This window comes from Momordica charantia (genome assembly GCF_013281855.1).
Source record: "Momordica charantia cultivar OHB3-1 chromosome 6 unlocalized genomic scaffold, Mcharantia_2.0 BLBB01000006.1, whole genome shotgun sequence".
Lineage (NCBI taxonomy): Eukaryota > Viridiplantae > Streptophyta > Magnoliopsida > Cucurbitales > Cucurbitaceae > Momordica > Momordica charantia.
In genome coordinates this window covers 33,469,148-33,481,178 of record NW_028275164.1, presented here as the reverse complement: position 1 = coordinate 33,481,178, position 12,031 = coordinate 33,469,148, and the positions used below count along the sequence as shown (strand labels likewise).

The following is a 12,031-nucleotide window of genomic DNA, read 5'->3' as shown; positions in this document are numbered from 1 at the left end:
AAGAGGGCTGCGGGTAAATGAAAGAAAGAGACAGTGCGGAGGTGACGCTGATTTTTGGTTAATCGTACTGACTCTTCCATTTAATTCTCTAGTTTCTGGATGTAGTTGTATCTGTATTCTTCTTCACTACAAACCTATTGACGCAAAAGACCTTCGATTATAGCACTCTATATGTAGAAGTACCTTTTTGAAAAATCCAATTCTACGGGCCTTTGTCATCAGCTGTAAATTGTATTGTCTGAATTTGTAATTTTTAATTTGCTTTAATTTGCTTTAAAATTATTTTTTAAGACAGAGTGAATTTGAAAGCACGATATTACAATTGAATTTTTCCAAATGTTTTTAGGTGAAGATCAAGTATCTTTTGCATTCTAACAAGCACTGGGAGTTGTGTTCAGTATTTAATAAATTATTAAGGAGTTTTCCTACAAATTGTTCTCTTAGTAGCAATTTTCTAGAAAATCAGATAAAGAGCCATGAAAGTCCGGTGATCATAACACTGTAAGAAGAACGAGAACTCCATTTTGCTTCACTGAATCATGCTTTCTTGAGCTATATAATGTGCATCATAGATTATATAAGTAATGCTAATGGTATATAAAATTAAGGGGAAGCATTAGGCAATTTGACTCGTTTCCGATATTCAGCTAGAGCCCAGAGTGGATATATGTTTCTGTAAGCTGCATAATGTAACATACAGTTCTTCATGAAAACACCTGTTATTTCCTGCTGAGGAAAATCTCCGTCTTCAGTCTGTGAGTTTATTAAGAGTTTAGCCGCACGGTGAAGAGGTGTGGGGTCTCTTTCTGCCTGTATAGTGAAGGCAACCACTATTTTAATTTTAATTTTAATTTCCATTAGCGTGGACGTTAATTGGTAGTAAATTTCATCAAGTTTACCAACCTGGCCTGAATGAATGAGACCCATCATAGCCCATGCTGTGTGAACCAAATTGGAGCGGTTACCTTCAAGGGGTACATAATTCTAACAACGCACCCGCCAGTTAGCACAAATAGCAACATATGATTGATTAAATAGAAACTAAATTGTTAAATTTACCTTATTCGGGCAACACAGGTAGCTCTCTCCCCAACCACCATCTGGCATTTGAATTTTTAAAAGGAAATGGACGCCTTTGCGAATGGCTGCACAGTTGTTAAATGTTTTGCCAGCAGCCACCAGACCGCCAAGCGCGAACCAACTACCGTACGTAAAGCAAACACCCCAATTGCCATACCAGGAACCGTCTTGCATTTGTATATCTTGAAGGTAGCGTACCGCATTTTCTATGAAATTGTCAATTTCCTTTGTCCTGTGTGTTGGGTGTAGTTTCTTGAACAATACCAGAGCCTGGATTGCCGATGCAGTGCATTCTACATACTCGTGCTCAATCACTATGTCTGCAAAAAACTCCGTCGGATTCAACATCTGCCACACCACCATACACCATTATTTTCATTTCAAATCCTTGCCTTGGCTTCACATTGTTCCTTTATTGCATTCACACAAACTTTATCATACTTAATTACTTACTTCTAGCCACTCCTGAGCGGTTACTGGTTCCCAGGCTGCCAAACCTCCGTTCTTACTCTGCGTGTAGTGTAATACACAGTATAATCTTTGATTTGGTTATGTTGAGTGCCATATAACTAACTAATCACTATTCTTACCCTGCAGAGAAAGTAGGACATTCACGGAATCGTATAAGCTTTGAGCTTCCATTTTATCCCCAACAATCTGTGGCGGCATCATTGAGAAAAGAAGGCAACACTGGAAGCAGATGTTAATTATTATAATGCCGTAAAGCATGTACATTAATTATAACCTTAGTTTTCATACTCAATGCAACCCAAGATAATGCATGTACCTTTAAACCTTCTGCAGTACAATCAGAAACTTGCCATCCATGATCTTGGTCAGAGAAAGTCCAAGACCCTTTCGAAATATGTCGATGCATGCTCTTGAAGTCACCCGAAGGATTGTCCTTCACTTGAGACTTTTTAATGAAGTCATGTCCTCTAGCCAATGTAGGTCCAATTTCATCAGTCATATCAGCCGCAAGCAAAGCTTGGATTGCAAAACCAGTATCCCACTCTTGACTACCAAAACTCTGCATCTTCATACCATCTTCAGCAACCCATATGTAATCCGGGATCCTCGCCAAATGTTTTTTGAAGTAATCCCCATTTGGATCTTCCACCCAACAAGCTAGCATACAGAGCACCTGATTGATACGTTTCCATTACATGGCGTTAAATTAATCTGAGTTGATTATGTAACCATGGTGCATATTGTGTTACCTTCTCGACGCAACCAATGGTAATGTATCGACTGTTCTCATCTTCGTAATGGATGTGCTTCATTGTGGCTTGAAGAGCCTTCTCTCTCACCAACTTCTTCAATGGCCAACGAGTAAGTAGAGGTTCGGTGCAGATGTAAAGGCCGTCCCAAAGTAGATCTTGAATTAAGGGATGCGGGTAGTACAGATCCTCCTGCCCATCCAGATTGATTCACAACATACATATTTCATACGTGTACTTGTACTTCACCTAATATAACTAGTTGCAAACTAAATTATGTTGAATAAAAAAAAAAGAAAAACTACATATACCTTTGCACACTATGATACGCGTTTAGTTGATCTGTCAAAGAGGTGGCGTGAAGTTCAGTCTAATACAAGAGGTGCTGAGTTATTTGAAAAGGACCTTGTACCACTCATAACGAATTGTGATTTAACATCCTGCAAGTAGGCACCAACCTGGCTGGGCATGTAAACCATTCGACAATAGCACCACATTTTCGCTGCAGAAATTTTCACACATACTAACTAATTATTATTTAATCATCAAGACCACATACGAGACGTTACTGAAGCATGAGCAATAATCAAACCTGGGTGCATTGGCAGAAACGAAGGGAGTATCCAAAACTCTGGCGGCATTGGGTTGCTTCCGGCCCAATCATATACACCAAATATCTATTTTTGTTTTTAATGCGCAATAAGGCAGCATTAGGTAGATTAATTAAGAAAAATAAAGGTGGTAGAAAGGAAAGGAAAGAAAAGGAGTTACGGACCGAGAGCCAAGTCTTTCCCCAAGAGGGTATGTAGGTAACACTACCATGATCAAGAATCCACTTGCGGCCTCTGGCACAAGCATTGTTAAGACCACCATCTGGGCCTTCTCCAAGAATGCGCATACAAATATAGCTGAGAGTGGTGCAGAACATGGTGCTGTGGCCCTCTATATGCAACCCCCACCCACCATCTTCATTTTGATGGTAATATATGTATCTCAGTATTTCTTTCCTATGCTCTTTAGGGAATACTTGGTCCAGATGCCCTGTTATGTATACACACATTACCTGTCCGTGCCAATTTTCCATGCCCTTAGCTTTCATTTCACTTCAATTTCTACATTTCTACATTCTACATTCTACATTCTACATATACAACAACGACTACAACATACAGTCTACAGGACAGAATTAATTTGTATTGCTCACCAGTGGTGGAAGGAAGAACAAAGGACCCGCATTTTCAGCTGGCCAGTGTCCGTCAGTTGCCTGCAACGCTGAGTAGAAGTGAACCGCTCTTCTCAACGCACGCCTCGCCTTCTCTTGTGTTATTTCCTCCCCCTCCTCTATCTTTACTGCACCAATTTCTTGTTCGAAATTTTTCTCCTTCAGGAACTATAATACAATACAGAAAAATTGTTCAAATCCATTTTATCATCATCACTCCATCTTAGCTTAAATATTAAACAAAACTCCCAACGTCCCTTCCAAATTATCAGTCCCTTTTATCTTTCACAACTTTTCAATACTCACAATCATGACACTAACTTGTCCAAAATAAGTTCAACAAATTTTCTATTCAAATCTCAACACCTGGGACAAAATGGATGGATACTGGTCTACTTTCTTTCGCTCGATTCCAGAAATTCTCAACGTCTCCCGCGTGCACAACCTTCCACCCACCTAGCCCCTATTCCTACCCTCCTTACGGCTTACATTCAATCTTTTTCTATTTAATTTGAATTTATAAATGATTTACGTTTATTTTACCTCTTTAATGCTAATCAGAATAAAGAAACCTCTCGCAAATAAAATAAAGTTGTTCAGGGAAACCAGTGAGGTGCATAACAAATGTAATCTGATGTCTGATTCGATGCATTTTTTTTTTATGTTCTCTAATCATTAGGAAAAGTAAAACTTCACTGATGTTTTTTTAAACAACTTCACTGATTTAATCAATAAGTTAACTCTGTTTTTATTACATTGTAACTGTTAGGCTCCATACGTCCTATAACTTATAACTCGGTATATTACTCCATCCCTGTTTATCCTGTTTTGGTAATTGAGTGAAGAGTACATTTAAAAAGAAGAAGAAAAAATTGAATAGATAGTAAATTTTGCAATATTATAGTTTGATCGATGAAATTGAAAATTTTGCGTGAAAATGATAGCAACTCAAAAGTTTAAAAATATGTTAAAGTGAACATAGTTCAATGGTAATTGGCATATATCTTCAACCACGAAATATGGAGAAAATAATAACGCAAGAGTTCAAATACATAATGTCCCTTCTGATACCATATTAAAAACGAATAAACTACCACTCAACCCAAAGCTATCCCTTTAAAACTTTGTTTATTTATTTATCGTACTACTAATATTAAATGTTATAATAATAATAATATATATGGTATTTTTATATTAATGATGGCTATCTAATATAAATTATTAGTTTTTGGTTGATGTTATTTTATTTTAATTGTGTATTATTTTATAGTATTAAGTAAAGAGTAATTGTAATGGGTAGCAAAAATATTTTATATATTTCAAAAAATGTCACCAGCCTTTTAAAATTTTAAATATAACAAAATATTTGAATTTTTATTTTCGGAATTTTTATTATTCCAATTTTACCCTTATAATATCTAATATATATCTGGTGTATATCTATATCTAATATACATCCAATCTATATCTAATGTACATCTGACGTAACTCTGATGTACTTATGATATATATTCGATGTACTTCTAATATACAGTATCAGATGTACCTACGATATACATTATCAAATATACCATTGATATACATTAAATGTACGTATTATACACATAATATATATATCTGATGTATTTCTAATTTATGATATACTAAATATATTTTCAACTTATATACTAAATATATTTGCAATTGATATACTAAATATAAGGTATATCGGCTGTTTAAATTCCAGTTTACCATTTCAATTTGTTGATTAATATACTAATATTATCAATAATGTTGATAACTACATCACTACTATTTATTTAATATTAATATTAATTAGATACTAAATATAAGAGATATCAACTATTTAAATTTATAAAGTATATCAAAAATTAAACTTGTCTTTTTGGACGTGCATGATCCACATAAACCTTGTATATAATAATTTTATATTTCAAAAATAAAAAATAAAAAATTTTGCACCATTGTTTTCATCTGAAACTTTTTTTTTTGGATATAACAGTATTATATCAACACACATGTATCATAGTTATATTAGTATATATAATGGTTATATCATAGGTATATAAGTGGTAAATTAGAAGCATATTAAGTATATATCAAATATATATCGGTGTTATATTAGTGGTAAATCATGTTTATATCAATAGATACTATAGTTATATTAGTAGTATATCATGTGTATATCAGTGGTAGATACATATCACATATATATGTGTTTGTATCAACGTGGTAAATCAATGGTTATCATATGTACATCAGTGGTAAGACATGTTAGAAGTTGAGTAGATATCATGGTTATACCAGAAGTAAATCAATTGAATATCATTATTATATCAAGGTATATCAGAGATATATATCAGTGGTCAGATATATTACAGATATATATCTGATATATTAAAGGGTGAATTTGTAATTTTATAATTGGACCTCCATTTTTTCTAAATGCTATATTTGAAAAAACTAGATGTGGTTACTATTTTACTTATTTTACTAAAATTTTTTGACATATTTATAAGTGTCCCTTAAATAAATGGTTAAATAAAAACTATTTCTTTTTTTTATAAACAATAAAAACTATTACTTTTTGTAATAAAATAAAAATTATTGTAATTAAATATAATATTAATATTAAATTTAATTAATGTATTTATAATGAGTTAGAAATAAAAAAAATAGTATTTCAATAATTATAATTATTATATGTATGATTTATATTTAGATAGTTTAGACATTATCAATAGGTTTCTTATTCATATTCCTTTTCATGGTAAACAACATCACATTGATTTTTATTTCAATACTGGGTATGTAAACCAGCATAATTTTCCCAAAAGTCATCCTTCATATGTATAAAATTTGAAATTATTTTTTTAATACATGATTGATATCCTTTAAAAAATGAGATAACATATTTTAAATTAAAAATTGACATCATATACAAATTCAAATATTAAATTAGAGTTTCGAACCATGTTTTTATAGATTAACAAGAAAACAAGAATGTTAATTAATAAAGCTAATTTCTAACACTAAAAAAAAACTTGATGTTTTGTTTTATAGTTTTAGAATATATATATATATATATATAACTTTAAAAGTATAATTGAATTTTTTGAAAAGTATGTATTGATATAAGAAAAGGAAATTCAGAACAAAAGTAAAATAGTCCACCAAAGAGGGGAAAAAGAAAACCACTTAGTAAAAAAGTGTACCCAAAAAAAATTTTTCAGGTCCAGTAATATGGTAAGTTTTGTCCTTCCGAAGATGGAGAGCGGTGGTCGGTGGACTAGGATAAGAAAAATTTATTGAACGAGGTTTGAGAGTTTATAAAAGAATTATGAAAAAAATAGTAAGAAGGTGGTTCTCGCTCGCTCCATCTACTTTGTCTTTTAGATAAGGCGCGCTGCTGTCCATTAATATGGTTGACGGTTTTTCTTCTTTTTAATTATAAAATATTGAATTTAGTGAAGATATATTTCAAACTTTCATCAAATTCTATCCTATAAATAACATATTTTCTTTCCGTCTTCAGAAAAGAATTTCCGAAGATGGTAAAAAATAATTGTTATTTACAGTTGTATATTCGATAGAATTCGTTGAAGAAGATTTTTTATTTTATTTTTTTATCTGAAAAAACGTTAAAGATTTTTTTTTACTCTTTTATTTCAAGATTTAAAGGAGAGAATTGAGAATTTAAAATTCTATTCGATAACATTTTCATTCTTTTTTTTCCTCTAAAATGCATTTCTAGAATTGGATATAAATTTTAGAATCAACAAAATCAAATTCTTTATTTCTTATTTGTTTGTTTTAAATTTTTTTAAACATAAATAAAAGTATTATTGTATTATTATTGATTTGTGCATAAACAGTTTAAATAGTTAATTAGAAAGATGAGTTCATAAGCTTTTATTTTATTAATTTAAAATTTCCAACATACTGTAAATTGTGACGCGAAACAGGTAGTAGATTCTTTAGAGGCCTCGTATGTTTGGAGGTTTTAACTTTTATCTATAAATAAATTTTCTAACGTTGATAGGTGAACACATAATAAATGCGAATGGTAATAATTTTTTAATACTGATGAATCCTACCTCATTGCTGAGGTGTCATGTAATAAATAACAGTACTACCAATAGTAGTAAATTTTCCGGATTTGGCGTGAATGGAATGGAAGGTTAAAGAAGAAAGTATTAATTTGTTTACCTGCATTCGCCAGAGGAGGTCGGCACTAGGCTTCACTTTGTAGCGGGAGTTATAGAAATTAAGGCGAGCCTGTTCCACTTCCTCTCTCTCTTCGGGCGTACCTGCTTGTGGATCGAATTCCCAAATCTGTCTTCCGACGAAGTCATTTGTGGAGTAGATGTAGGGATCATTCCCTCCATCTGCAATCTTAAGCCGCCACATATTTATTCTTCTGTCTCAGCTAGCTAGCTGTTCGTATGTCGAGAAGAACGGTTATTTGTGAGCTAAGCAAAGCGAACTAATTTACCCATTTTCCCCAGCAAATTAGTAATGTTTACAAACACGCACACAAGGAAATTTGAGATGAAAATGGGACGATACCGCGCGCGCTCGTGGAATGGAAAGAGGCAGGAGCCGGGTACCGGTGCTGACTGCCGAGTGACACGGTGCTTAATTTAACAATGAAGGGATGAGTTTGGAGAAAATAAAGATGGAGGAGGCGAAGGAAAAGAGATCTCGGTGTAGGCCGACCGTGTTGAGAGAAGGCAAGGGTTTTGGCGACATCTGTGACTCTAATCAGCGGCTGCACAAGTTGTGTGTTTCTCGTAGCTGGCCCATAAATATGTGTAATAACACTGCCCACTCCACTCGCGCTCCAACCCAAAAAACAACAATAAGAAATAAACAAAAAAATACCTTTATTTATTATTATTATTATTATGACGACCTTAACCCTACCCTTATATTGGCAAATCACCCTCATTTTTAAACACTCCCTTGCCCTTACATTGTGCTCTCAAAATTTTTATTTTGTTAATAATCCTTCTAAATTTATATAATAATCCCTATAAAACTTGATTGCGTGTTAAAATTCAACATTTTCATTATAGCCTAAGTGCCTGAGGCCTGTTTGGTAGATAATTAAAATTGTGTATTTATTTTTTCATTCACTAAATCAATTTGTTTTTGAATTGATTTAGTGAATATGTGTTCAGTATAATTGTTTTCTAAAACGGTTTCTCAATTATATGATCCAAACAATAGAAAATTTGAAAACAAAAGTTTTTAGCATTTCTAGATTCTGAATTTGAAATTTTAAAAGGTAGAATTACATTAAAATATAAAATATTTGAGAAATATAATATTTTATGTTATAAATTCATTTCATTTTTGTTAAAATTAAAATATGTAAAATAGAATACATTATAAATTATATAATATTGTAAAATAATAATTATATCAAATTTATAACATATATGTTAATAAATTAATTAATAATATTTTAGATTCAACTAAATATTAATTGATAATCACCCTACCCTACAAATATATTATTAAACATACTGAACAATTTTTAAATTGAGATTCAATTTTCAAATTTGCTACAAAACATGTAATCGAAAACTGATTTGAAAACACGATGTAAGCTTTTAAAGTAGTGTTTAATAGATTATAAACTTTAAAAGGTATCTAATAGTTTTCTCAGATTTTAATTTTATGTCTAATAGATTTTATGTCTCTACACTTTTAATCTTATGTCTAAAAATCTCTTAGTTTCAATTTTGTATCTAATAAATCTTTGATTTTTTCGACATTTTTTAAAACTGAACTCATTAGATACAAAATTTACTAACATCTTGAAAATTCAATTATGTGCCTATAGGTCCATAAATTTTAAAAATATTTAATAAGTCAATAATATAGTAAACACAAAATTTAAAATTTAAGAACTTATTTAAAAATTTTTAAAGTTAGACACAAAATCTACAATTTCGTGCTTAATAAACACTTTTAAAATTTAACAACTTATTATATACAACCTTGAAAGTTGAGAACTTGTTACTTTTATCTTTCATTATTATGCTAAATCTCATTCATTTATTTCTTGAGATCGTACCCTTTTACCTTATAAGAACACACTAAATACCAATAAATAATTTTTTAAAACATTATTATATACTTATACTAAAGTTTTCAGGAAAAGAAATTAATTTATGATTTAGAGTTTTAATTAATGAAATTATTAGTTTAGGATTTTAATTGACTACAACCTATAAGTTTGATTTTTTTCCCATTATTTTTTATATAAAAAACAATTTTAAAAACAATTCATTTTCAAACAATCCCTTAATTATTAAAATAAAATTTAAATTGAGTTCTTTTAACTTTAATTTGATCTTTATGATTTTAAAATTTTCAATTAGTCTCTATAATACTCGAGCTTAATTTCAATTCGATATCTATAATTTAGTTAAATCTCATAGGTCGTTCCTAAATTATATTTAAACCACTCGAAAAACCTATTTATTTTCTTTTATTTTTACTCAACTTAAACCCTAATACACTCTACTAACACAATTATTTAGATAGAAAACTGTTATGTGAAAAAAAAAATAATGAACAATTTATGAAGTTTGACTGAATTTAGAACTAAATCAAAACTATAGAGATCGAATTAAAATTAAACCTAACTATAATATAGGGACTAAATTCAAACTTTATCTAAATTATAAAGAACAAAACTGAAAACTTTCCAAATAATAGAGATCAAATTTATAATTCTCAAGTAATGAATATTGTTTCGATCAGAAAAAAAAGTAATTAATATTGTTTCATAAAGTTTCGTGATTGTCTGTTTATAATGAAAATATATCACTGGATTGTGGCTGTCTATATGCATGCTGGGAGTCACGTTTTCCATGGGATAAACATGGTTGTACCTCGTAGATCGCATGACTAACACATGGGTCGAAATTATATATAAATATAAAAAAATTTATATATATATATAATAGTCACGGTTGCCTTGCCACTTGCCAATAAAAAGACGTGAACAAAAGAATTCAAACTGAAAAGTTGTTAAATGACAAGTCACGGAATTATTTTAAATTAATGGCAAAACTATTGTTAAATTCAGGACCAATTATTTACTATAATAGATGGGATGGGAATCGAACTCACAAACTTGAGATATACGTTGTTGAGTTATATTTACTTTGGCTATTCAGACAAAGCAAAGTATAAGTTTACCTATATTTAAAAATTAAATTAAGAAAAGATGTCACATATTTTTCTTACAGCGAGCACAATCTAATTGATTGGTTCATAATGATGGTGCTCAAATTCACGTAGGCCTAGATATCCAAAGGAAGAAATTGGACTCAATTCCATGTAACACAAGCTAGTAGAGGGATTTGGTTTACCTCGAACAAGTTCAAGTTCAAGGGCATAGTCTAAATAAACCAAGCTCAAGTTAACCTATCACGTCACATCTTTTACCGTCCAAAATTATATAGAGAGCCATCTAAAATTATTAATCAAGACTTCAAAAATTAAAACATTTCTTAGAAGTCGAAACTTATAGAAAATAGAAGTAAAAATGTTAAATTACTTAGGACTTATTTGGTATGCAATCCGAATATTGTTTTTTGTTTTTGAATTTTTTGAATCAAATGGTGACAGGTTTTTAAAATTTTCTTTTAGATTATGTTATTCAAATAGTGTAAATTTTGAAAATAGTGTTTTTTTTTAATTTTTAATTTAAAACTTCTAAAATGAGGAATTATATTTAAAAAGATAAAAAAAAATTTTTGATAAATATACTATTTCATATTATAAACTTATTTATTTTTGTTAAAATTAAAGAAGGTAAAATATGATATATTATAAATTATATAATATTGTAAAACAATAACTTGTTAATAAATTAATTAATATTATTTTAGGTGGGACTAAATATTTTAATTGGTGATTAGTTTTACAAATATATTATTAAATATTTCGAATAATTTTTTAAATTGGGATTCAATTTTCAAACCTTCTATCAAACACATGAAAATAATGAAAATAAAGTATTGAATCTCTTATTTTCAAATTTGTGCTTTCAGATCAACCTGTCGCTGAAGTCACCCATACGCTCGAACGACCTTTAATGGAATGGGTACTCGAGACCGCCTCACCCTAAGCAGACACTAGTGGAATCAACCATAAGGCACCCATTTACTGATTGGTCGAAGATTGGTGACTGCAAGAAAAGGGCCTAGCTAAGGCGCCAACTATTTAGTCATATTCATGCCCTTCTCCCAAGAGTGGAAGAAAAGGCTACCAACTGGGCCTACTTTGACTACGCTATTCTTCCCATTTCGAAAAAAGAAGAAGGGGAACCTCTAGAACCTGACAAAGTCGACAACAAATTCAATAGCTGGGGATCTTCCTATCAATGAAACTCCTAACCAACAGATTTGTTCAAAAGAGCATTTCACCGACCAAAATGTAACCTTAAATTTCCTTCTAATTTTTATTCTCTTCCATTTTCTTTTTA

At 30.7% G+C, this 12,031-nt stretch overlaps 1 protein-coding gene across 1 annotated transcript; it reads right to left on the bottom strand.

Annotated features, from left to right (window-relative positions):
• Window positions 1-502: 502 nt before the first annotated feature.
• Window positions 503-8,322, bottom strand: LOC111022720 (beta-amyrin synthase). The gene is made up of 13 exons (XM_088125286.1): window positions 8,092-8,322; window positions 7,732-7,959; window positions 3,505-3,690; window positions 3,076-3,363; window positions 2,893-2,977; window positions 2,706-2,802; window positions 2,301-2,511; window positions 1,868-2,224; window positions 1,676-1,770; window positions 1,534-1,594; window positions 1,060-1,428; window positions 904-984; window positions 503-810 (listed from the first exon to the last, which is right to left on the bottom strand). The coding sequence occupies exons 2-13, from the start codon at window positions 7,930-7,932 to the stop codon at window positions 604-606; spliced, it is 2,238 nt and encodes a 745-aa protein (XP_087981412.1). The 5' UTR covers window positions 7,933-7,959; window positions 8,092-8,322; the 3' UTR covers window positions 503-603.
• Between the last annotated feature and the right edge of the window lie 3,709 nt (window positions 8,323-12,031).